Source organism: Python bivittatus, unplaced genomic scaffold (genome assembly GCF_059951505.1).
Source record: "Python bivittatus isolate LINGU-HERP-01145 unplaced genomic scaffold, Pbiv_v1 ctg000100_np1212, whole genome shotgun sequence".
In the NCBI taxonomy this organism is placed as follows: Eukaryota; Metazoa; Chordata; class Lepidosauria; order Squamata; family Pythonidae; genus Python; species Python bivittatus.
In genome coordinates this window covers 3,112,149-3,140,136 of record NW_028277038.1, presented here as the reverse complement: position 1 = coordinate 3,140,136, position 27,988 = coordinate 3,112,149, and the positions used below count along the sequence as shown (strand labels likewise).

The following is a 27,988-nucleotide window of genomic DNA, read 5'->3' as shown; positions in this document are numbered from 1 at the left end:
TCTATTATTTAAAGAGATGTTGGGTGGCTGGGTGCATGGCTGGCAGGGGTATTCTGGGAGTTGAAGTCCACCCATCTTCAAGTTGCCAAGGTTGAGAAACACTGATCTAGGGAAAGGCTCAGTGGGAGTTATTTTCAATCTACTTTTCTACATAGATTTAAAACAGGTTTAAATCTTTATGCATTTATATCTGTAGTAAATAAGGCACAGGATCATTCAGTCACAAGAGCCCACCATGTCAAATTAGCATAGTTAGCAATTGATCGTTTCAACTGCTGACCAACATCTGTAAGAATTTACATATGCCCAATCTTTACCATGGTTCTAGTGTTGAAGGTCATGATTAAATGTGAACTGGATCCAGTTCTGATGGATGATTTGTAATAGCAACATGTCTTTATTTCTGCCAAAGACAAAAGGGGTCCACCCATGAACCTAGATCAGTGTTTCTCAACCTTGGCAACTTTAAGATGTGTGGACTTCAACTCCCAGAATTCCCCAGGTAGCCATGCTGGCTGGGGAATTCTGGGAGTTGAAGTCCACACATCTTAAAATTGCCAAGGTTGAGAAACACTGACCTAGATGATTGAGAAAATAAATATTGGCCAAAAAACCAAACTAAACTCCCTCACGATGTTGTTGTGAAGAGAAAACAGGAGGCTGAGTACCAAATGTGCTATTCTGGACCCCTATAAGGGACTGATAGTTTGAAAGTGTAAACCATAACAATAATATCAAAGCTGGGGGGGGGGAACTAAACTCAATTTGTCACTCTATCCCCTCTAGATAGAATTAGATTCATCTTGCTTTTTGTGTTTTTTTAAAGAGAGACCAATAGTCATTAGCTTCAGTAAATAAGGTCATTTTACACAAAGCAGTTCTGTGCATTTTAATTTCCTTCTCTTCAGAAGGAAAAAAAAAAAGACAAATAGCACTGGGACTAGAAATCTAATCTCCTGGCAATTTTAAACTTTTAATAAGTGTGGTTACGCTTCGATCTGAACTAGCTGGAGGGGAAAGTTTGTGAGTTGTCTTGTGAGTGAGCACAACTATATGTGGTTTGAAATACAGAAGCAGACGTCTGGTGCCTTGGCAGATACTGAACATTTTATAGGGCACTGTGAAGTTTTTTACGGTGCCTTACATAGATGGTAAGATAGCATCCTTGTCATAAAAACACTTCCAGATTCATCCAGACGTCTGTCCAGATGGACAGGCGGATGGCCATACAGACAGATGGACAGGCCTACAGATGGACAGACAAACAGATAGACACGGATTGACTGATGGACTGACTAACAAACGGATGGATGGACGAATGGATAGACAGATAAGACAGACAGATGGAGAGATGGGCCAAAGATGGGCGGAGAGACAGACAGCCCTGTCAACATTTTCTTCAGCTGCAGAGAAAATCTCAGTTGTGAAAGGCTATCGGAAAGCCTAGGGGTGTGTATAGCCTGCTAAGTTATAGTCCAAAATTTTGAAGGCAAATCCTACTTTAAGCCTCTGTGTTATTCTTTTGATTTTTGAGTTCTCCAATCTTCTTTGGGAACAAAAATGGCACACTTTGGGAGAATGTGGGGTGGGGAAGGTGTATTGGGTTCACCATTAACTCTATGGATTTCTTCAAAGTAATCTTGACTGAATTCAATGGGGATGATGAAGAACCCTATTTCTACCCTGAGGGAGGGAAGGAGGAAGGAAGGAAGGAAGGAAGGAAGGAAGGAAGGAAGGAAGGAAGGAAGGAAGGAAGGAAGGAAGGAAGGAAGGAAGGAAGGAAGGAAGGAAGGAAGGAAGGAAGGAAGGAAGGAAGGTGAATAGAGCATTGGAGGGGAAACCTATCCAAGTGCAGAACTCATTCAATGTTTAAGTTAAGAAGCTGGGACTCTGCAAAGTTTCCCTGCCCCCTTATAGCTAGTTTGCCCTCTCCTCTCATTTATCACAATGTTTGGGACCGAAGAGAAAGACCTTTAGCAAGGAGGGAGGGGGGAATTGCACTCCTAGCTGATGTTTCCCAGCTAGGAGGGGCCTTGCTGAGATCCTGGGAGTTAAAGCCCATCCATCTGGAAGGAGCCTAAACTGGGGATAACCCTTCTACACAACTGGGGATGATTTCAACAGTTTTTCCCAGCTCTGTCTAGAGACAATTGGGAACCTCAGACATTTTGTGTGCAAAGCACCTTCTCCATCATAAGGTATCTCCAGAGAATTTCTCCTCCGCTGCTCAGGGAACGGGTTGCTTGTCTTGCCCATTTTTCTTGAAGCCTCCAGAAAATATTCAGTCCCAAATTAATTTTTAAAGTCAATGCCATCTGTGTCACTGCAGACCTCTCATTACTGGAGAAAAATCAAGGGAGAGAGCACACGCCGGGTAATACTTTTTGCTCCCCCTGCTCTCTTGCTGTATACGTATTTATCCTTCTGGCATACGGGCACGTGTTTGTGAATATTAATTCATAATACTACCCCTCCCTCCAGACAGTAGTGATTGGTACAAGCCAGCACCCCTGTAATACTGGGCATATCACATTAATTTGGCGTAATCTATAGCACTGAAGAGGGAACCGCAGAGAGGTTCCATTTTCCACAGTTCTGTGCCAGAGAGACCAGTGCTAATGAGATGGTGGTACTAAATATGGAACAGGAACAGATAAGACAAGCCTGCCTGATTCTTGACCCTGCAAAGCAAGGATATAGTCCGTCCTGCCCAACAGAAGCTGTGCAAACATCTGGGCTTTGGCTACCTGCTAAGAATTGTTATCATTGGGAGGGGGGTTAAACCATGAAAGGACGAGCTTTCTACTTGGGTCAGGCCAAAGACCCATCTAATACAGCTTCCTGTATCCTACAGTGGCCAGCAAAGTGCATTCAGGTTGCTCCCAAGCATGGCTAATAAAGTCATTCCAACAGCTGGTATTTTAGGGATCCTGCCTCTGAACCTAGAGTTTGGCCCATCCATTAAGTCCATCCTCTGAAGCGCCTAACAAAAAAGGCAGGCTAATTTGGAGTGTTGGGGCCATCACTGAAAAGACTCTGTGATCTCCAGGTTTCCAGTTTAAATTTCAGCTGAAAGCTTTCACCTGGAAGGATAGGTGAGCTACCTGAAACTGGGGTGAAAATATGGGTTGTCGGGAGAGTTTGAGGGAGGAATCCAAGGCCCATGCTTACAAGAATTTTCTCTCTCTCTCTCTGTCTCTTAGCACCAGGGAAGGGGGTTAAGTGCATCGCTAAATTCTTCCTAGAAACTATCCTCCTCTTTTTAAAAAAATTGAACAGAGTACAATTTTTGTTTTAGGAACCCGCAAATTGGTCGCCTCCATTTATGTTTATGTGGATTCAGGTGCACGTGCTGGCAATCAGCCATATGGGGTAGCTGATCCCTTGGGGTTGGGAGATTTGGAGGACAAAAAACACAGCAGCACATTTGGGATCAGCACCACCATAGAGAAGCTGAGGATTGATCCTATCTCCTCCCAACCCTTTGTACTCACTTCCCACTATTCCCCTTGTTACTATCAGGGGGTGAAAATCAGAAGACGATAGAGATGAGGTTCCTAGAAAGGCCTCCTTTTTTCCCAGGATGGCTCGAGGATGTTGCCTCATCTCAAAGAAGAGAACAGCTCTTGCTTGCGGGGAACTGTATATAGGATTAGAAGGGCAGCCTCTTCATCTCTGATCATTTCACATGGCTGACTGGGGAAGTTGCTTTAGCCTCCAACAAAGCCATGTCTTATCTGGATCTAAATCAACCCTCCATACAGTTAATGGAAGAAGTCCTGTTTTCCTGTTCATACAACACATTCGCTCTCACTGTTACACAATCAAGTGTCTACCAAGGAGAAAACCGCACTTCCACCAACCCTGGCAGGGCAAGCTACTGTATACAAACAGGGAGCAAAGCCCACCCTCACAAGCACTGATGAAGTTACCTAGTTGGGTCATGAAACGTCTGCAAGCAAAGCGCCAAGCTCAGAGAGCACCACGAAGTCCTCGAGTGTGACCTATGAGCAGGACCAAAGAGAAGGAAAGAAACAGGACTCCAAGACTCGCCCGTTTCTGAAAACTGAGGAACATTACAGCATCCGCACGCATCCACATGCCGTTTTTTCCCACCACACGAAACGTGCCCTTCCTCTTTTTCTCCCAACCGTCTCCGGATAGAGTTAAATCCATGGCAAGAGGACAAATTACCCTCTAAGCTCCAACAACCATTACTCATGTGGTTTTACACCACCCTGCCAGCAGACACCAAAGAGACAACTCCCCTACAGCATCTCATGAAAGATTACTTAGTCCCCACCCTACCCCCCAAAAAGCCATTTGCATTTTTATCGCTTCCGTTTCACCTCATCCTGTATGCATGCCGCATTATATATTTATAACCGCTGAACGGTTCCAGCAAAGGAGAGTTTGCAAACCATGTCTGCGTGTTCATTAACATTACAAATATTTGACTATTATTCCATACACCCTAGTCTGTTCACTGTACAGCATCCTAATAGATGTTGTGTGTCTTGGAAGGCTCCCAGCAGCAATGGCATTTTTTCTTTTTTCCCCCCCCTGTTCTCTGTGAGTCAATTTATTAATTTCCCAGATTTTATTTTAAATATGTAAGCGCCCAAGCATTAATGATAGGAGACACCGGATTGATTCACCTCCTTCCAACACGATGGGGGGAAATTATACCCTGGATCTATTTTTCATTGCAAAATTTACAGACAAGTAGATCGATCGCATCCTGCTTCTAGTTCTCATTAACTCAGCAATCTATGGTATAGCCCTAGAGAGATACGTGGCCTTTGGTGCAGAAATATTTTTCAAATAAACAAACTCAATGGGGCGTATTTTTTAGGAGCGCATGTTATGTGAAGGTCATCCAATGACCTTTTGGGCTGAAATGGGATTATTACATCCCGTGGCAAGGAATTCCCTGGGTTTTTTGTGCATTATATGGGTTTCTTTGTGGAGGAGGAAGAGGAGGAGGAGCAGCTCCTGAAGAGTTGTTTCACTGAAACTAGGGTTTTTTGCTGGCCTTGCACATTACGATAACATACATGTGTGCAGGTGACTGAAGGCATAAACCCCACTGCCTCCTTTGCAGCATGTTAAAGCAATAAACATCTGCTGAGACTGATTAATGGGCCTCCGCTTTGCTTTGAACATTAATCAAAAGCCATTTACTGAGAAACTGCTAGAAAGTCATAGATTGTTTCTATTATACAAAAAGGAAAGGAAGTTGGGGACAAAATCCCCAGAAATACAAAGGAGGGGGGGGAATGTAAAGGAGGAGGAGGAGGAGGAGGAGGTGAAGAGAATAAAGCAAGCTTTCTAAACTGCAAGATGCCTGACAGCTCCCTTACTCAGCATCAAAAACTTTGCAACTGGAATGTTTCGCTGATGTGACAGGGTTTTCATCTTTGAATGATAAATATTTGTCTGGGAAAATGCCTCCGTGTCAAAGTAAATCCTTATTTCTAGAGAACGGGCACCCTCCTCGCTGCCCCTCTTGCATTTTCAAACTCTTGCCTTCGTCGTCCTGGGCACTCGACACTTGCTGTTCAAAAGAAGCACATAAACCCAGGCCACATCTGTTGCCCCACATCTGTTGCCCCTCTTGCATTTTCAAACTCTTGCCTTCGCCGTCCTGGGCACTCGACACTTGCTGTTCAAAAGAAGCACATAAACCCAGGCCACATCTGTTGCCCCAACATCCAGGTCCCCCAATGCGCCATGTGATTGCAGGGTGCAAAGATGCAAATGGCCTGCAATTCTGAGCCAGTGATACTGGCGGGGGGGGGAGAGAGACTCTCCTTCCTACGTATGCAACAAGATCGGGGTGCGGGGGGATTAAATCTTTTTTTTTCCTTCTTAAGTTCTTCAGGGGAGAAAGCAATAGAACAGCAAAAGGAACAGAAGAATAACATGTGAGTCCTTCGCAGGACTGAGAAGTGACATCTGTCAATACAATCTGGTGTGAAGATTCAAGGAAGACTTACACACCATGGGAAACACACACTACTTCTTTCACAGACCTCGTTTCTGCCTGGTTTCTGTTTCCTTTTCCTTTTTATTAGTAAAAACACCATCCTTATATTATATCCTAGGAGGAAGGCATGTAGAAACAAGACTTATCTACAGGGGTTAAATGTCGACTGGAAGGGTACGCCTCCCTAAGATTTCACATGTATCTGTAGCCATTATCAGCTTCAAAAAAGTAAGTGGAGAAACATGCATTATTAGGGGGAAAGAGTCTGCCAAATCAAGATGATCACTTTGCAACGTTTAACATTTAAACTCGTGCATCAAAAGAAACATCATGTTTCTTTTCCTGCATTTTGTTTAAAAAAACAGGATGCCTGTTTCTATCCTTCTATGCATCTCCTTAAAAATCTCAAGCAGATGAGGACCCAAGATGAACTGAATTTAAGCCTTGAAAGGAAAAAAGAAAGGAAGAAATGGAAGAAACAAAAAATTGAAAATCTGTTTCTACCTATTCGGCATCTAGTAAAGCGAAAAGGTTGGTGAGCATTTTCCTGCTGGAAGACAGTGCTGAAAAATAAAGCTAGCAACATATTCAAAAGAAAGATTTTTGCACTGCAGAGAAATAGTCACGGGGGGAGAACCATGCCCCATTTTGATTTATAAATTCATGTTACTCAGAATGGAATATATTACACCCCACTTACAAAGCCAACATGATTAAAAACAATCAGTTATACTTGGAAAAACAAGGGGGGGAAAACCAAGTCTCCCACAGCAGGCATTCTGCTACGCATATATCTGACCAAAAGACAAGAGAAATTTTATATATAAAATACCTCCTGGGTCTTTATAGACATTACTAATGGACTGAAAACAAATCAGTAGAGCAAGTAAGAAAACTTGTATGCGTTAGATGCCACAGCCACAGTGATTTTTATTTTCCTCCATGTAATTCTGTGTTCAGATGTATAAACTTCAAGTCAAATAAATTAATCCTGGTCAAGTTAATAATATTGAAAGCCCTCAGGAGAAATGCTGGTTTACTCACTCTTCTTGCCCGGCCGGTGTAAAGACTTTGGACAGATCTCAGTAATTTGAGTGAGATTTTACTGGTCAAAGTTGAATCTCCATCACACTGAGCTAAATTTAAAGCATGTGCATTAAAAGAAGCATATAGAGAAATGTTTCTTTTTATACATTTTTGGAAAACATCATGCATATGTGCTGTTATAGATTTAGACAGGAGATCCATAGATAGATTAGATGATGATGATAGATAGATAGATAGATAGATAGATAGATAGATAGATAGATAGATAGATAGATAGATAATAGACAGACAGACAGATAAAATAGCAGTTGTAGAATAAAGATAGGGTACGTCTCTCTAGAAGTAAGCAGTTACAACATCTTTTTTCCCTAGTATCTAATCCTTTTCTCAGCATGCAACACTTTCTAATTACCATTTGGCCTTTCTTTCCCCAGCAGTCAAACTCCAGCTTTTCCTCCGTGTTTTTATGTTCCAGAATGAGATGCTGATAGTTGAAGCTACAAACAGGAATCATGGAGATTGAATTGGACAGAAGACCCATCTCTACCATCTTGCAAAAGATCGCAAGGGTCCCTGATCATCAACAATAGCAATAACATTACATCCCCACTTTCTTCGGATACCACACACATGCTCCAAAATGTATAAATAAAAAGAAAAGAAAAACTATGGATGACCTAGAACTGTTGTTGTTTGTTTTTTTTAATGGAAATATTGTGAGCTCCATTTCATGTTGACACAGAAAAGAGATCTTGGGCTCAACAGTTCTGCATGGCTAGGAACCTGGATTGTCTAGGACTTCCAATCCCATAAAGGTCTATAATTGCATTCAGATGAAGTTATGCAGTCACAATGGTGCCACTGGTTTTTACTGATGGCGTCCTACGCTAAGATCTACTAACAGTGGATAGGTTAGATAAGTTTTAATTAATAAATAAGAACAAGGAGAAATTTGAAGATAAAGAGGAGGAGAAGCTCATGTGGAATACACAAATGAAAAGGAAGACCATCTAAAAATATAAGAGAGAATTTAATCTCTTCAGTTCAAGGCTGGACCATCCACCTGCATCACAAAAAGAAGCTACATTTTGCAGACATTCTAATGAGGGATCTCATTTTCAAAATTACCAAGGAAACACAAGCAAGTTTTTCAATGAAGCCATTAAAACAGGGTCATGATCATTAAAGGATGCTGAGTTAATCAAGTACGTCTTTTTTATGATCCGTATGTCCCTATTTCACGAAGCTGAATGATACATTGTGTTATTCAAGTAGCTATCAATGGTTTGGCTTTCTTTTGATGGTTTTGATCAAGCCAAGTTGTGTCTCTGTGCGGTTTTGTTGTTTGGGGGGAATGGTTGCTGGACTTAAATGAACACCATTGATTTGACTTACTTTGAAGGGAAAATGCTATTGGGTTGAGGTAAGCTCAACAAGAAAAGGGTTAGCCCCTGCTCCCAGGGTCCGATCCCTGCCCAGCCCAAGCTTATATCTCATTTTTTGCCAATGAGTTTTAAAAAGAACAGCTAACACTGAACAAGCTTTCAATGGCAACAGCAGGTTTTTCTTGTTTCTACAAATCTGGAATTCATGGCAGAAGTGGAACTGAGTATTATAGCATTGCATTCAAGGGGAAACCATAGACCACAGCCCCATTTTTTTTTTTTTATCTTGGCTGCTTTGGTTCACCCCGACCATGACCAACCCACCAACGTTGGGTTGATTTCTAACAGCATATGTCACTTTCTAAAACACATATTTATAACACTTACCTTAGTGTAAACTGATCTGCTAGAGAGCCACTGGTGAGAGAGACATGGAACATGACAAGATCTCCTTCCTTGACTGGGCTACGTGGCAAACAGAGCACAAGGTTGTTGTCAAGCTTGAGGGATGACTTCTTGAGCTTGTCTTGAGTTGGGTAAAGAATAACACTGCCAACTTTTTCCATTGAGACCACAGGCACCTGTGCCTCATCCTGGCCTCCTGGATGAAGAAAGCTTTCCAGGTTTGGATCTCCTGAAGGACATTCCTCTTCCACTGCTGTGTACATCCAATAGAAAAGCTCCACTGTGAACCCTTCCAGTGAGTCCTCTGTCTCTTGATACTCTGAAGTCAATGGTGGCAATGGAGTTGACAACTCAGAGTTGAACCAGGCTGGTGGGAACTCCAGTTCTACAACACATAAGCCCAGGTGACCTTTCAATCGACAGTTGCCCACAGCTACTCTGTCCTTCCGGAAAGCTACCATCTGCACGCAGGGCAAGACCTCAGACGGATCATGATCTTCCCAATCTTTGCCAGCAACATAAAACAAAGCCTGGACTTTGGGCCTATTGGAATATACGGAACTGTCGACGATGCGCGATTGTAACTTCCAATTAAAAGTGAACCCGTCAGTGAAACTGAACAGAGGCGACGTCAGCCACAGGTTCGGAGGCATAATCTGCTCCACAGTGTAAGGACCATAAGTAGCATTTAATACAGGCAAGCGGGTGGCTTTGTAGACCAGGAAAGGCTCTGTGCGGGACTGCAAGCTCGCATTCCTCACGATCTCTTGGTTGGTTTCTTTGAGGAAGAAGGAAGCGTCAGCGCTGGAAAGGTGGTAACTCACAGGGAGATACACCGGTGAGCTGGCAAATCTTTGCAGGCTGTCAACAATTCCACCTCGGCAGTCCACCACTGCAAGTGAAAGGAAAGGGGAGAGGAGGGGGAAAGGTAATTAAGGGATAGCTTTTGCCTCATCTTTCAGACCATCCCAGTCAAAAATAAGACAGTCAATAACCTAAACAAAAACCTGACTGCCACTTTCTGACAACTTGTGATCCATAGTCCAGGGTTCCTCAACCTCAGCAACTTTAAGATGGGTGGACTTCAACTCCCAGAATTCCCCAGCCAGACATCTTAAAGTTGCTGAGGTTGAGAAACCCTGCTATAGCCTATATCTGGCCTCCAACCCATTTTTTGCTACTACTAGAACCTTCAAAATGTCTCGCAGTTAAAAATCCCCACCCTTAACCAACACTACCCCAAACGCTCAGCCCCCTCCCACAAAACAGGAATGTAAAAACATTGTTAGTAAATATCCATCCATCATGGGCAGCCCATTGGTCACCATGAGCTCCCCAAATCAGTTGGGTGACCAGTAAGTTTTGCAAAGCTAGTGAAGGAGAATTTTAGGGGTCAAACTAAAACCCCCTAACCCAAATACACTTTCCCAGGGAAACTAAAATTGGATGGGAAAGTAGAGACCTCAGATTTCACACCCTCCCAAAATAAGAAAAGAAAAAAAAATAGATGTTTTTGGTAGCTGTTACAAGAAAGGGAGATTCAGAAGTTGCCCATGAAGGCCGAGCAGGGGGCAAAAAGAACCCCACATTTCCATTTTATACAAACTACAGTGTACTACTTTCATACTCACTACAGTCCCAAATCATTTCATATCATTTTGGCTCGGCTCCAAGTTCATTCTTTTTTTCATTTTTCTTTTAGTGATACCTGGCCTGTTTTATTTTCAGTTGCTCACTTGAAAGCTACTTCTCCTTTCTAGGTATTGATCAAATCTATCAATGCAGCCATCCTCCGTATTCCCATTTCTGCACTTCTTAATGAGACATGGTTTTCTTCTAAAAGGCCCTCTGGGGTGAACTCATGAGAACATTCCAAGATTGTGGTGGAGAAAGAAATTTATTTTTCAAGACCATTCGTAGAATCTTTGGTGGAAAGTCCTTCTGCAACAGATTGTCAGGCCCCTTTAGCTGCAGAGCAGGATCAAGGAAGTGAAAGTCCCACAGATTGTCTTTAATGAGTTATCATGTCAAGAATTAGGGCTTAGAGTTCAGAATCTTGAGATCCGAGATAGGAATCCCCAGCCTTGCTTTATTAGTGAGTTCATTAGGGCATAGTCCTTTTGAAGTTTTTGAACCTCTTTTTCCTGGAATGTTAGCATGACAGACTAACAGTGTGCATGACAAGCCTGTAACAGAATCTCCAGTCTGCTAATTTTTTATGTTAAAAGATACTCCTTTATATTTCCCAACCCCACAAGTTCGCTCTACTTTCTGGTGACAAATATGAGGAATTCTCCAAGAAAAAGTCTCTCCAATAGGCTTTGAAGAAGCTTCACTCTGGAGTTCAACAGGGACTCAACCAAATTTCTAAATCAAACTGACTTTCCAGCTGAAAGGAAACTGAAGGCTTAAATCAAGTCCCTCCATCTCTATTCAAGCACTTCTGGGCATTGACAGGAGTGAGTTATTTTTGAAAAAAAATCAATTTCAGCATCTGAATTGAGGTGACCCAGTTCAAAGATGCCATTCAAAGATGCACTTTAGATACTGGAATCAGATTGATTTCCAACATTGCTTTGAATCACCAAAGGAAGCAGATCTGTTTTCTGAACCAAACTTTAGGAAACCTGAGGGTCAGCCTCAGATTTTACAGGAGCTCATGCACTTATCTGATAGAGGCAACATCCATCTAGGAAATTAAATTAAATTTAAATTTAAATTAATATTAAATTATTTTTTTCCATGTCTTTCCTCTAGAGAGCTCAAATCAACATACGTGGATGGAGAATTCCCTTTCAATATTATCCTGATGATATTATTATTATTATTATTATTATTATTATTATTATTATTATTATTATTTTGTGGGGAATGTTGTGGTTAGGGAAATTGACTAGCCCCCAGTAACTCAGTAAGCTCCATCACCAAGTTGAGATCTGAACCTAGGACTCCCTGCTCTAATACAACCACCATAAACCCTCCTTTGAATGGGCCATTTGGTGAGAAAGCAAGTCCCTCATTCCTGAATGTCTCCTAAACCCCAAAATACATCGCTGGCATCAATTAACATCACTTGCACCATGACATAATGCAACAAATCGCATGCTTCACATTGCTACCACCGTGGCGTAATTACTCGGATAATGTAAATTGTGACATTTGTGCCACAACCTCTTGACCCACAAGACATAAATTAACACAAATGACGTAAACTGACATAAATAGCATAAAGCATCCAGACAGATTTCATTGGTTACACGAGGGCAGCTTCCAAACGAAAGAGTTGTCCATTGTATCCAAAGTCCACTAAACCAAAGTCCAGTAACTAAGAGTTTGCTGCATCGTGGAGGGTAAAAAGTAAGTCTCAAATTCAGGCACAAACAGTCATATTAACAGCTCATTGCTATTTATACAGGCTGTTGGTAAGACATGACACCGTCCACAGCTGAATCTCAAATTCAAGTAGACTTCACCGCCTCAAGCCAGATTTGCTTCCTGGGGAAAGCTCTGAACGAGGGATGAGAAAACGGAAACGAACAAGGAAAAATCATGTTTTGTCATCTGAAAACATCAACGCCAGCAAGCATGTAAATACTTGTAAATCAATAAATAACTAAATTCGATTTGCCAGGAGAAAAGATGAACCTGAATCTTAGGCGAGGCTCTCGTCTTTTACGGGGTGATTTAGGGGGAATCAACTTCGTTATTTACTAGAACCCCTAAATCCAATCCCTGGAGCGAAGTCTATAATTGAGACTCAGGCACACCCACAAACCCACCTCCAAGTTTGGGTTTTGTGCCCAAATGATGCTCATAACTCCTTCACAAAAGGCCTACTCCTCGTTGTACCAACTTACAAGTTTTCTTTTTCAGCCACTGAATTTGGGAGGATAAAATCATGTTTCAATCTTGGCTGTTCTTAAGCCACTGAGGGACAAAAATCTGCAGACATGTTGGGCCTGGAGACAACCCCCCCCCCCACCATTGCAAGTGGCTTAACAGAGCTGTCACCCATTCCGCTGGGTAAGCAAAGCCAGGCTAAGCTAACTAAATAAGTAATACCCATTGAGCGTATAAACAAATCTCTTCGTAAATCCACCTAAGCGGGGACTGTCACCATCTCTTTTGGAAACACGCTCCACCTCCTAATTGCTGGGTCAATGAGTTCCTTAAGTCAGCCCCGCGCTACAAGGATGAATGCTGGTAAATTATGAAAAAAAGGTTGAAATATTCACCTTGGCCAGTCTTGATGCCTTTTTGCAATGGTTAGGGTCTTACTTCGAGAAAGAATAAGTAGGTCTCCCAACGGCCCAGAATCCTAGTCCCTTTCTCCAATAAATATATACCCACAAATGTTACATTACATACAGTTTTTTCTCCCTTATTACTCAGGAATTTTATCCTTCTCAAGTTCTGATTTTGCAGTCATCTCTAAAAGACCCCCCTTCTGCTTCTCCGTTCTATGCTAGCAATTCAGCCCATCTCTGGAGAACAGGGTATGATGCTAGCAAATCTCACTATACCGTGAGTCAAGTAAACGATGCACCATTTTTGTCATTTATACAGTGAGCCATAAAACCCCAGTGACAGGTTGAGGTTTGCCCCAGAATCTGCCTCCAACTAAATGCGAAATCTGAATGTAGCAGCATTTTATGAGGCCGTAGGAAACCCTTAAAAAATGCTATCCATCATCCCCAGGAGACAAGCCTCCTCCTTTCCAATTCCTAGCCGGAGAACAGCTGCATGAATCTCAGTGAAAAAGCCGTGGAAAATTTGATGCTGGGAGAGCGTTGGAAAGCATGATGCAATGTTCATTAAATCACCTGTTATGCTAACAGTGGTAGTGCTGAAAGATGAAGATGAAAAGCCATCTGTCATGTCCATTCAAAAGTAGTCAAAAAGAAGCGAGCACAGGAGAAACCTGGGGCAACTTTGTTTCATGCAGATAAGGACGCTTTGGATATAACGCAGGGAGCAGAGATATCTTCTCAAGTCAAGGCTGTAGGCAACTATAGAAGAATGTAAGCTCCACCCACAACCTCTCCTTTTTAACTGGAGTGGCTGGGATCTGAAACTGGGACCATGGCTATGGAATACTCCAGAGGTAATGGTTATTCGGTGCAACTTTTCAGTTGGCAGCCAAGATGTGACTGGGCCAGTGTTTCTCAACCTTGGCTGCTTTAAGATGTGTGGACTTCCACTCCCAGAATTCCCCAGCCAGCATGCTGGCTGGGGAATACTGGGAGTTGAAGTCCGCACATCTTAAAGTTGCTACGGTTGAGAAACCCTGGACTGGGTAGTAGTCTAGCAACATCTGTATGTTCATGGTTTACAGTAACTAGCTAATACCTCTTGATACCGCTACACACCATAGCGTTGGATTAGATCTTCCATTGTCCCATGTACTTCACATCCACAGGTGGAAAGTAAATCCCACATCTCAAAGGATCAAGGATTAACTTCTTTTCCTCTCCACCCTCCCCAACTCGCCCCACTGCTTGCTGACGTTTAAGAACCAGAAGGTAAGGAAGATACATAACTAATATTACAGCTACATTTGTAAAACCCTAGCACGCTGCCTTCTCATAATGTAAAATGCATTCAAGGATAATTGGAGCCGAGTTTTAAGTCACCACAGTGTGACTTGATGCTTAGGTGCACGGATGATTATGGAGAAACTTGCACAGCTGGGAATTGTAACTCAGGGCTAGAGAACACAGTTGGCATGCATAAGGCTCCAGATTAAGTTGGTGGCTTCTTTAGGGGGGAAAATGATGTGTAAACTGAGCAGTGTCATCAGTTACTGCAAACAACATGAAGTTATGGAGGCTATGGAGATTTAGCTTAGTGGTTAGATGGCTGAAGGAAAGTCTGGATTTTGCACTACACGGTCCTGAAATCTGCAGCTTCCATATCTATCTATGCTTCCATTCAAATCCAAGAGAAGACACCAGAATGGAATTCCTCATATGGAAGTTTTGCAGGTCAAGAAAGAGAGACAGTCAAGAAACCACCAGGTGGAGAGATCTGAAATAAAAAGGAAAAAATCGTCCCAACAGGAAGTTGCAAGGATCATTTTAAAAAAATTAAAGCCAGGAATTGAATCAGGACCCAAGGAAGATAGATAAGGGAGAAGGAACCCAACCACAAAGATACTAAGAAAATCGTGCAGTTTAGTGGCAGATCATAAAAAAAAAAAGATTCTAAGAACAGAGGGGAGAAAGAATTACAGCTGGGGCTGCACAAGACAGGAAATCTGGTTCTGAACGGATGAAGAGACAGAGATGAATTGAACAGACTGATTTAGCAAGCCAATGCTTTGGTTTTAAGTTTTTGTTTTAAGGGAGAAAAAATGGAGGCGTCCCTCCTGCTAAGTCAATGTTTTGGTCTGACATAACAGCAGGAAGGAAATTCCTCTGCTGATCACACTTCATGACATTAGAGGAGCCTGAAGGGTTACAAATTCAAAGGCTGAGTTAATGGAACAATGGACATGTTTTAAATTAAACGGTACATCCTATTAACTGAATTAAGGATTGTGCTTGTCCTAGCTTGCTCACAGAGCAATGATCAGGGCCCCACCAATACATACAAATCCTTGGTGGCTAATACATGAAACAGCAGGATCTGAGCAGCTTCTGATATTTATAACAAGAGCAGGGAGGAAGAGGCAGAGGCTTGTGACTGGCACTTCACCGTCATCATGCCAATCCCTTATTTTGTTCTGGATGCGCCACCAGGGATGCTGAGCTGGTCTGGCACCAAGGCCATTGAGAAACCACTTCCTCTTTGGCCTCCAGCTTGGAAACATCAGCCTTGAATGGCCCCTGGGACCTGGTTTTTGTGATTCAAAATGAAATTCAAGCACATCTCTTCCCACTTGCATGAGAATCTCCTTCTTCTCATGGTACCTGTCCTGTGGAACAGCCTCCCCCCCCCCCCGAGATTTGGATGGCCTTGACCCTTGAAGACCTGGCTTTTCCCTCAGGCTGTTGGGACCAGGATGTTCGTTTTGGTAAGCTGCGAGATAATTTATTAAGAGCCTCAGTGGACTGCATAATTGTTTTATTTTATATTTGGTTGTTTTATCTTGTATGTATTGTTGTCGTGAGATTGAGATGGCCAGCTACTTACTTTCCTTTAAGTAAGTAAATAATCATGTGCGCACATAAGCCAAGCTTTGTTTTGGATATTATGCAAGAAACAAGAACATCCATGAAGTAGCACAATTTAGGACTGACCAAACCTGTGCTTATCTACTTTGCGTTCTTAGATCCCCAGCAAGGTACTTTCTCCAGTGGCCACCATGGACACTTTTGACATCCATGGTTAATTCTGTTTTCTCTGTAGTGTGGCCCATGTTGTGGAACAATCAGCAATTGGGGTTGAGACAACCCACACACACTCAGTGTTTAGGAGGAGACTTGAAAACATACGTGCTTACCCAGACTTTTCTTTCATCTATTTTAATATTTAAATTATTTCAAATAAATTGTTTTTTTCTATGTGCCTTAAGATTTGCTTTAAATGGATTTCTGCAGACCTCTCTGAGCTATTTAGGGAGTGGGTAGCATATAAATACCCTACATAAAATAAATACAAGAATAAAAACTACTGTTTGTTCCACAATCAGCAACATCTCACATCCCTCTCAAGATATAAGATGACAATTAAGAGAGAACACAATTTTTGTTTAGACAAGCCAGCAAGGAGCTCCCACAAAATTGTAATTTTGTTGAAGCCACAGATAAATAATGCAACCACATGAGACTACTATGAAGCTTTTAAAATAATAATAATCCCTACTAACTTTAATAGATTAATTTGAAAGCTTTTTTTGGGGGGGGGGTAGTATTCTTTCCTGAATGAGCTTCTTTTGCCGGGGAAAAAGAGGAGGAACTGCCGAACAAGGGAATAAGAAGGATTCCAATTAAAAACACAGAATTGTTGACCAACTTCTGGAATGTTTTGTATTCCTCATCATGACATCCATGTCAACAATGCAATAAGACTGACAGCAGAAAAGCAAGACTTTATACAAGCTGAGCTCTCTCTGTCACCGAGACAGGAATGCCAAGAAAGTTCTTTTATCAAAATCAGTCTTCACTTATAGATACTGATCTAAGCAACTAAGGTTGAAAGCATGATGTGCCAGTGCCTCCAAAAAAGTCAGCCTCTGATAAAATTACAAATCATTGCTTACAACATGCCAACTCTAGTGTATCCATCAGAAATGCTCAAAACTGCCAGACATTTGACAAGATAAACTGGAATCTCAGAAATGATAACAGCACCAAGGACAGAGGTCTTTCAGCACCATGGACAGTAGGCCCATACCCAACAGACAGGACTGGAATGTCTTCAACACGGGTTAATTATGACTTATATTTCAAGGAATAGACCCAATTTCATTTCTACTGATGACATAGATATTAGTCCATGAAACCTTCTGCTGTAACACATATTTTCATGAAAAGAATCTTTTTATCTTTAAAGACACCATGGGAATCCATATTTGGACCACAGGGCACATTCTCCTCCAATGAATAAGAGGGGGATTAATTGAGCTTGTGAATACTTTCAATACATGAGCAAGTATTAATGGTGATCTAACTTGTAATTCAATATGCAGGATTTTTTTAATCATGATTGTGATTCAACCTTGGTTTTCTTTTTAAAAAAAAAACCCTCCAGCTTTCAACTGATCAACTGTTGAGTCAGAATTACAAGACTGGAGGAAAGTGGATTCGTTTTGAATATTTGGGAAGCCAGCATTATATGAAAGTCCCAAAAGAATAGCAAAGTCCTCCTTCTCTCAGTAGATACAGGAAGCTCTGGATGGTCTGACTCTGACATTCAGTGCTTAGGGTTCAGTAAAGAGAGAAACAGAAACTCTGAAAATTGTTTAAGTAATTGATGTCCCAAACTTCCAAATATTGCCAGTTTAGCTTACACAATACCCTTTTTAAGACCTTAAGAACAGCAATTAAAATGCAAACCAATGGGAGTTTCAAGATTTCAAGTGCTCCTTCCCATTGCCAATTGCCCCATTTTCCCACTGTTGGGTATCTATCCCATAAAAGGTGCCAGTGGGTCTGTCTAAGCCACGGGGCTCACAAGCAAAACATCAGGAAGGAAGATACAGACAAAGCACCCATCACTCAAGGAAAAAAATGTTGCAGCAATGTTGAATAGTATCTTAACTTCTCTGCCTCAAGGAGGGCCACAAAGCAAGGAAAAAGCAGAAGCATTCGCCTCTAACAATTAGCATTATGCATCTGCTTTGCTTTCTTCAGGCATAAAAATTACCATATCTTCTTCCCCCATTTTTGGAAGAAAATTCCTCCCCCAGTGAAATTTTCTGTGCCGTATTCTGTCCTATCCACATCTCCAGAGCCGCTCTACTTAAGAAACAGCTATTTGAAATATACACCACTTTCTTCAAAGGAGAACTCCTTGTGTCTAACTCTTGCGGTCAACATCCCTCAAGGAGTAGAGCTGCCTTGCTGCTTCCAAGCCCTTACTTTCCCGTCTTCATTTTGAAACCAAAACAGCCTCGGGCTATTTCACTTAACATTTTTGAATAAACTGTCTTTGCCCTTGGAGGATCTCCACCTTCCCTCCCCGCCCCATAAAATGCTACTTGTCGAATTCTTTGCTTCTTTGAATGGACTTCATATCAGAGCATCCAGGTTCATAGTTCGTTCTTCCCCTGCCTATATTCCCCCAAATGAATGGACAGAGATATATACTGCATTTCTGAGAGGCACTTGAAGTCTTTTGCAAATGTATGGCAGAAACTGTCAGAAAGGATAGGACATCATTCCCTTGGTAGAGCTTGTCTTTCTCAGCAGTGATCAAAGGCTAAGAAATGCCGTTCAGGTATGGCCTGAATGGCTTCCCTTGAGTAAGAAAACAAGCATTTGTCTGCTGATATTGTGCTTCAAGAAGGCAGCTCACTTTTTAAAGACATCTGGGCATGGTTCCTCCTTTCTGAAATTCTTGGGCCATCCTTCCCTCTCATGCTAATGCCAGAGGAAATTTTTGCAGAACAACAAGTAAGGCAGGGAAATGTTTGTTGTGTCTTGTGAGCCTTGTAGCAATGAAGATCTCATGGATGGATGGTGAAGAATTAAACAAAGGAGGGAAGAAAGAGAAGCACTCTTAACTTGGTTCAAGGTACCCACGTTCAAAGTTCCCAGGCAGGGCTCAGCCTATGCCTCCTTCTGTTTGCTCTGTGGAAAAGAGGAACACTTTAGGCTACATGGAAATTTGATCTTAACTCTTTGGCACCAGGGGGAGGGTGTGGCACAGTGGTGAAGCACCTGACTTCCACACAAAGCCAAATGGCAGTTCTCAACATCTGCAGAGAAATGAGCAGGTAAAAGGGGACAGAAAAAAAATCTTTAACAGAGGAAGAAAATCAGAATAGCATCTTCATAGGATCATGTGCCCCATTCTTGGATTTCTCGGTCAGAAGACTGGCTCCCTTGAAAACCCAACTACCCCTCAGGTTTAGAGCAGAGGTGGAGAATCCTGTGACTTGCCAGATGTTTTGAAATGACCATTCCCAGAAGCTCCAACCAATGATAAGGGTTGCTGGAAGCGATGATTCTAGAGTCCATCCCCTTCGGATTCAAAATTAGCACCCCTCAACTTTGCACCTCCTAGGTGAATTCTGAGCCAAGATGGTGAACCAACACTCTGATTCTGCTTAAAGCCTCTTCCAGATACTGTGAAGCACAACACACACCCCTCCTCCCCCCCATACAACCTATAGAAAAAATGATTGATGAGAGATAGAATAGCAAGTCTTCAAATATCTGAAGGATTGTCCCACAGAAGAGGGAATGGAGTTATTCTCTGTTGCCTCAGAGAGTAGGATTTGAATCCATGGACTAAAAGTGAAAGGAAGCAGATTCAAGCTAGATGACAGAAGGAACTTCCTGACCACGCAAGCTATCAGTCTGTGGAACAGGCTGCAACATGAAAAGGAAAGTTCTCCTTCACTGGAGGTCTTCAGAGAGAGGCTGGGTGGCCATTTGTCAGAGATGTTCCAGTAGACCCTGCACCAAAAAGCAGGTGGACTAGAAACTCTGTGATTCTAATCCACCTAATCTGATCAATGTATGGATCAGTCTATTGTGGGAACTCAAAACACAGGTTAATGCAGAAACCAAGATAAGCATGTTCTGTGAATGCACATAGGTTGGGCACCTATGCTGTATAAATTTGGTCTGATTTACTAGGATGTTCATCCATCATCAGCTCAAAAGGATATGGGGGGTTTTATTACCAGTTCTTCTCTTTTTGAAAACAATCAACCTGTCTCTGTCTTAAGGATCCAGAGGAGTTACTTACATCCCTTGCCTTCAACATCCTCTGTTGAGGGTCACAGACCTACTCTGACCATTTGCACCCTGAAGGGCCCTGACCCCATGCTTCAAAGGTGCAAACTTTAACTGGCTCGTCTGCCCCTCCAACTCCATCCCAACCGTTACAAAGTTGTCATTGCCGCTGCAAAGAATACACATTCCTATTATCCTTTGCAGATTAGCCAAATGAAGATCAATGTCCCTATAAAATCCAATGGCATGTTAATGCAAACCTTAAAAAAGATAAAATGCCCTTTATCTCTGTCTTAGGAAAACCTAATAAAGAATTAACAGTCCATGAAGCCATGGAATTTCACTCAAGGCTTTGCTTTATATTAGGACTCTCACCTCATTAATTTCTGACAGACTGGGTCCCCCCCCCCCCCCACCTTAGGCTTTTGGAGCAGGCTGGCTACTATTGTGTATGTTTGAGTGTGTGTGTCAATAGGTCTTTAAAATCTAATTTATATGTGGTTTCAGAAAGCTTCCTGCTTTCAGAAGACCAGATGAATTCAGAACATGCCAAGAGCCCTGTTGGAGCAGAGCAAAGACCTGTCTGCTCCATAAGAACCAACTAGATCCCTCCAAGAAACCTACAAAGAGAATATGATTGCGTCCTTCCCCTCACCTAAATGGAGATATGCTAGACAGCTGAGGGACACTATGATCTTTCAGACTTTTGACTGATTATGTGCCATCAAGTCATTTTCAGCTCCTAGTAACCACACAGCTAGATATTCTCCATGACGATCTGTCCCTAATCTGTTCTTTCAAGTCTCCCAATGGCGTCCCCATCGTCACTGTAACTGAGTCCATCCCCCTTGCTGCTGGTCATCCTCCTCTTCTTTTTCCTTCCACCTTTCCCAGCATTAGAGCCTTTTCCACACATAATCTAATCTGCCTAATCTAGTTTTGGGAATGAAAGATACAGTAAGTCATATGGTACGTCCACCTTAGTCTACAGCAATTGGTCTCCAAGACCACTGCTTTACCATGTCTCACAATAACGCTAGCTCTGACTCAAAATCTGTCAGAGATCATTCAGATGGTGGGAACTGCTTCTAGGCCAGGGCGTAAGAGACCTTCCAACGAATAGGGCAACGTTGCAAGTCAACACCACGAGCATCAAGCTACTACTAAAGATAACATGCTATGGGAAGTGAATCAATTTGCAAAAAACATTGAGAGGAAAACAATGTATCACTTTTATCATAACCTACCTTGGCGTACAGTAAGTATAAAACCAAATGGATATATTTTTTTAAAAAAGCTTTGCATGGTGAAGTTTGGTTCAGAGAATTTGCTGCATTAACATTTAAAATTGGCACTGTGATAGCACACTGGGAGAAAACCACAAACTGAGGGCTGGATCTCTTTTTCACATGGTGCCGTCAAATATGAGTGTAGGAGGACTCATTTCAAGAGTTTACTGACAGTCTTTTCATATATACATACACACATACATACATACATACCCCTAACAACCATGACTCTAGTACAGAGTGGAAATTGGGATTCTGAAAACTTTCTGACAAGGTTAGAGACTGCAATCCCATGGAAATAGTGCCAGGAACATAGCTTCAGCATAATCGGTGGAGGAAGAGAAGCTTACAGCCTGCACATTTCCTGCCCCAGAAAAGCACAAGGCATAGAAAATCCCCAGATGTTTGTCGTACTTCACTTGACTGCAGGTGAAGTCAAACATCCCAATTAGCTACGCCTCTGAATCCCACATCCATTATTTCACATCGTACAAACCTTCTTATACCCTCAACCCACCTTTTTATGATAGCTCAAGACATCTATAGCATTTAAAAACAATAGATTCAAAGATTGGATTCTGGACCACAATATGAGCTAGACAGCCAAGAGACCAGCCTTCTAGATCAGGGATGCAAAGCATCACGTGCAACCCACCAGCATCCTTGTTTGTAGCTCTTCTCAGCCCTTCCTAAGTGGGTGGCTCAAAAAACTGCGACCGTTTTTGTATTTAAGGGGGGAAGTGCTTAAGACACTCTTTTTCCTCTGGTTCAGCAGAAAATAAATCACCTGAAAACAGAGCAGCAATAAAGCTTGCCTAACCTTGCAGGCTTCATGCATTTTGGCTTAACCATGGATTATTGAATTTAAGATAGGCAAAGCCATGAACTATGGTTTCTTAAACCAGAATGATTGGGTTCATACAACACTCTGAGCCAATGCCAAATGAACAACATTATGGCTTAATATAACACACGAACCTTTTTCTGTAAGCCAGTTCTTCTCCATGGGATACCACCCCTTCATAGCCTAGACTAGATTATGGGACAACCCATTATAATTGATCAAGGTGGATACAGAAAAGCTAAAAGGATACATTTCGGTTCATAAAATGCATGGCCAACATACAAAATTAACTGTGCTGTAAAGGGATGTCGAACCACTGAGGCTGAAGGAGAGGTAATTATGACAACTAGACAGCACTCTGACCACTTCCAAGAGTTCAGAGGTGAACTCTAGTTTTTAGAGAGGGAGAACCATAGATATGATGTGGCTGAGGACCACGTGTGCGTATTCTCTCTCTCACTGAATAATCTTCCTACCTGTGGTGTGCAATCTCCCTGGCTTCAATTTTTAGATCAGAAAGTAAGGGCACCCAGAGAGGCAGAAATGTGTAGCAGATTTGGGGGGGGGGTGAGTGGAGGGGGTGAGCTAGCCACCTTGTTCACTGTTGGAGACTCAACTACGCTCAGGAATAGCAGCCACAGACACTCTAAAGAATTTGGAATCACATCCAACTAATCTGATTTGAAATGGCTTGGGATATTACTGCGGCTTCTTTCAAAGAAAAAAAGGAAAGCAATCTCTCTTTTTTTAACAGTGGGAAAAAAGAGAGGGGGAAAATATGGCACCCCATGAAAACTGTTCTTCCCGTGCCACCTCTAGATAATTTTACCCAAACGCCCAAGAGCAAATACGTACCAGGGCTGGTGTATAAATGAATCTTCTCTCCCTTCCTTCAAACCTCTCTCCAATCCCAGCCTCCAGTGACAGATGCAGGAGACAGGAGCTCAAACCCAGGAGGCCGAGCTGAGCAAAGGGGGCAGAGTCGTCAATCAAAACCACTAAAGCAAGACCACCAACGTGCCACTTTGACCTTGGGAATGACCCCAGGAACAACGCAGGACTTGACGGGCTGTCAACAGGCCAGTTTGAAGACAAGGACATGGGCAGATACCCCCACAACTCAGGCAGAAGAGACCCACCTGTCCCCCAAGCCTTGACCATTGCCAGCTGAGTTCATGGTAGAAATTTAGACCAAGAGCATCTGCTTATACCAACTGGAGGCAAAGAAAAACAGCTTCTGCAAACTGAGAAGCATTTTGTCTCCTCCTTTGTAAAAAAAAAAAAAATCTCCTTAGGACACACATTTGCCTAACAATAATAAAGGAGAACATTTGTGTTTTTCTCTTACACTAAAAGAAGGGGCGGGGGGCGGGGGGGGAGGAAGAATGCTTGAAGGAGAACCAGAAGTGGATATTGTGGGGAAGGGCTTGAGAACTTAATTTGCAATACTGGATTCAAATTCCTGGACTAAGTATATACTCTGAACAATCCTATTCATTTATTCTTATACCACATTCCCTAACCTGATGCCTCCATATATGAAAAAGCAAAATTACTCAGAACAGATCTTTTCACCTGGGCATTTTGAGTTTTACATACTCTGGGCTTTAGTTTAATATTATTATTAAATGATTAAAAAATGTAGATTCTGCAAGGCCCAAACTTGCCCTAAAACAGCCCAACTAGTTGAGTCTAGGCCAAATCTGGTTCAAGTTGGTTCTTTGGGCATGTAACAGTTCACTGAATAACCCAACATGTTAATCCAACAGGTCGAAGCCATAAGCCACTATGGTGGGTTCACATAACATGCTACACCAAAGCAAACAAACCATGTTCTGGCTTAATATAACCAAATCCACACACACCAATTGTGGGCAAAGAAAGCAGAAGAGGGCAACCCCTTTGTGGCTCTTTCTTTTGTCTTTGGTAAATCAGAAAGAATTTCCTTCATCCAGTGGTTTGCAACTTCAAAACCAAAAAGCTTCGCTTTCTTCTTAAGTCAATGGACAAAATCAACAGGATTTAAGGAAAACAGGCATACAGTAGATGTGTGTGGGTGTGGAAAGGTGTTCATCTAAGCTTCTGTTCTGCTACAGAAACTCCTGCCTACATTGACTCAACAATTCTTGTTCTCCAATCCTCTGTTGGCCTATTTAAAACATGAAATGATTAGGGGTTTAAAAAGAGAGAGAAACAAGGAAAAAGGAGTAGAATATCCCTGCCCCAAAGAGTCTGTAGACTAAATTAGATGAGCAGGTTGGATAACTCTGAATATATTCCAACAAATGTTTTTCCCCTGTCTTACTATTTATATTTCACCAACTTTTTGTCATATTACCTCAAAAGTCTGTGAATTGCTATCAGACACATTGAAAACTCTCTGGAGCATGCCCTCAAGCTATTTTGCAACAGCCGCTGATTTTTTTAAAAAAAATTTTCATTTTATTCACTGCAGTCCCCAAAGCCTCACTTACCCTCAGGGAAATTTCTCAGAACATTTTTGGATGTTCTACAGACCTATGGATCTCTTGCAAGTCACTGGGAAAATGTGCCGATGGCATTAACCTTGCAAGCAAACGAGGCTTTCTACAGTTTTAAATGGAAGGATTTGAAAATGCAAAGAGGACATAATACATCTAGTTTAGATCAGTTCCAGCACAGCTGTCAATCAATGAAAGTGGATTCAGACTGCTGACAAGCTTGGTAACTAATCAATTATGTGCTGGTATGTCATACTGTAACTGTATTTCATGGGGGGAAGGGGTTTGAAGACGTTTTAACTAACAAAAAGGTTTTAGAAAAAGAAGTAGAAGGCATTTTTGGCAGGAAAAACAAGCTGAAGGGGGAAAGAACTCCAAAAAAAGTTACCAAATACCATTACTAAAAACTGGGACATACAAGGATGTAATTCAGAGGAGAACTTCATCCAAGATACTTTGGCCCATTTCTTCTGGTCCTTGAAACCCCAAGCTAAGTGTTTAAAGCCTGAACATGAGACAAAAACTGGTTTCACACAACATCCTTAATCCTCAACCCATCTTGGCAAAACACAATTGCTGCAGCTGACAAAATAAACTAGACCAAACTCAAACTAGGTAGTTCCAAATAAAATGAATAAGATTGTGGCCAAGTTGATGGCCAAGTTCACACTTAACTTGATGGCCAAGTTCACACAACCTGCCACAACAATGATTAGTACTTGGAAGGGAGACCCCCTATCTCAGGGTGTAGCTAGGCTGTGGTCAAAAACAAAATTTCAGATCATGGAAATGATAAACCACGTGCCCATTGTTGACCAGAATACAACATGGTTGTATCCATGACATCACCAGGAGCTGAGCTTGGTTTGAAGGACACTTTATCTTTTAGGCACTGGAGGAAAAGCAGTTTGGGAAATTAGGATGAGTTAAAGCACAGTGGGATGGGGGTACGACGATTAAATATCCCTAAAGGCCACCTCCTCTTTCCCTCTGCTCCTTCCATAGCTACTTTTCAATTCTTTAAAAAAACCTCCCTCCATTAACTCTCTGAACTCTGAAATCCATGAGTTGGTTTTGAACATACTAGCAGATTAAAGACTAAGGTTGTTGGTCTCTTCCCTAATAGTGCGCGCACACACAGACACACAGACAAAACAAGTTCTATCTATGCTAAGCAAAGCTGAACTCAACCTTCTCAAATCAAATCCAGCTTTGACTCCGTGCCCAACCGGAGGGATTTGAAATCTGTATCCTTCACAAGGTTGATTCACGACAACTCAGCTACATGGCCGCCTGTGTCTTTTTACGGAGAGAAAAGCTGTCTGTCAGATCTGTCCTTTGAATGTTGCAAGGCATTTCTTCCTACCCTCCTCTGCCTATGTGCAAGCCAAGCTCTTAGATCATTTCTTTATGCGTTTTGACAGTCGGCCCATTATTACTGCTTTGGCAAACTTCGGTCTCCAAATATTTCCCAGATAATTTGAGGCTTTTAGTGAGAACCAGATGAGAGTGCTGGGAGAAAATGCTAGGATTTAGCCACAGCGTTTACCATCAGAAAAGTTCCCATTTTAGAACAGCAAGCTTCTTCTTTAGATATTCCCTTCCCCAGCTTTCTACATTCCCTAAAAACTTAAATTCCCAAGACATCAACCTTCCCACACAGATGGGCACATTTTCCCCCTACAGTTTCCAAAAATTTCTCCATCTAACTATTTTCTGGGTTTATATAGGGAAGTGTTAAACATTACTTTTAACAATCTCATCAAAAATGTTGGATAGTTCATGATGGAAGGAATAGGAAATTGGCTTGCTAAAGTTAAAAACCATGCTGGAATTTTACCCAGCATCACTTACAAGGTTTGGCAATTATAAGGTCTACCATTAGACTAAATAAGGCAAAGGCTTCAGGTAGCAGATGAAGGGAGATGGCAAGAAATTTAGTCAACCGAGATATCATAGGTTCCATGGTCTCAATGGGTCTATTCCTAGAATATGGTTAAATCTGGATCCCAGGGCTACAAAAAAAGAGAAGGAAATGGTAACAGAGAAGATTCCCACGTGATAATAAAGCAATTATTTTATTACAATCAATTAATTTGAGAGGAGGTTTTGGAAAGGCTCTGGAGGTTGCACCCAAGCCTTGGAGGCCCCAATCTGATGCTCTAAAATCTCCAATTTGGCACCTTTTTTTTTAAAAGCTCTCCAGCTGTGGCAACAGAGGAACAGCAGGGAAGCAAAAACCTGTTGGCTAACTCAGCTTTTTGTAGGGATGAGTGTTTAAAAAGTGACCAAATGCTCAGCACAGAGATGGAGACATGATTGCCATCAGGAAGAATCAAAGAAACTCAAAGCTGCGGTTTCTTTTTCTCTCTCTTTTTCCGAATGCTCTTCTGGAGAGGAGGGTACAAATTTCCATGACAACAATTCAATTAAATGTAGAAAGTGAAGCCTCTATGAGAACCAAGCTAAAGGAAAAACTGTGGGGTGAATGTGTGTTTGGGAAGCAAGAAATGTACCAAGAAAATGGAGGAGGAGGAGGAGGAGGAGGAGGAGGAGGAGGAGGAGGAGGAGGAGGAGGAGACGACGACTAAGTAAAACCAGTTAAGCTTAAATGCTCAATTATTACAAATGAATTGGATGCTTGGAAGCAGGTCTCAATCAGAAAGAAAAGCAGGTGGGAAGAAGGTAGAAGAAAGCAAGCAAGATGTATTTCTCCTCCAGAGTTTGAATCGGAGACATTTTCAGAACCAAGTCCACCCTTAGCTCCAAAAATGCTTTGGTTTCAAACCACACAGAGGTACACATTGAGACATAAAGAATGTGCCCAGATTTGTTAGTAAGCAGAAAGCTGCTGGGTCTGAAACCTGCCCAGCCTTGCAAAACCATCAAAAGGAGGAGGAAAAATGAATGGTGTCTGGAGCAGCTTGGGCCCCATCAAGAGCTTGGTCTTCTCTTGCTACAGCAGTGGAACAATACCATCTACTCAGGCCATAGCTTGAAGTATGGAGTACCATCCTGCTGACCACATCTCATAAAGGTCACTGGAAAAAGGGCAGACAAGGGCAGACAAGGGGATTAGAGATTTAAGCCAGGAAGAAACACTGCTGCTCTTGCAGGAGATTCAAGAACAATAGAAGGAAAGACTTCTCTACCCAATACACAGTGGAAATCACAGCAATGGGAAATGGTACAAAGGCCCCA

General features: G+C 42.1%; 1 protein-coding gene across 1 annotated transcript in view; it reads right to left on the bottom strand.

Moving 5' to 3' along the window:
• TMEM132B (transmembrane protein 132B) overlaps positions 1 to 27,988 on the bottom strand; it is a 158,085-nt gene that overhangs the window by 105,341 nt on the left and 24,756 nt on the right. The window contains exon 2 of the mRNA XM_088135290.1: positions 8,809 to 9,718. Coding sequence (XP_087991416.1) covers positions 8,809 to 9,718 — 910 coding nt within the window. The remainder of the gene's footprint in view (positions 1 to 8,808; positions 9,719 to 27,988) is intronic.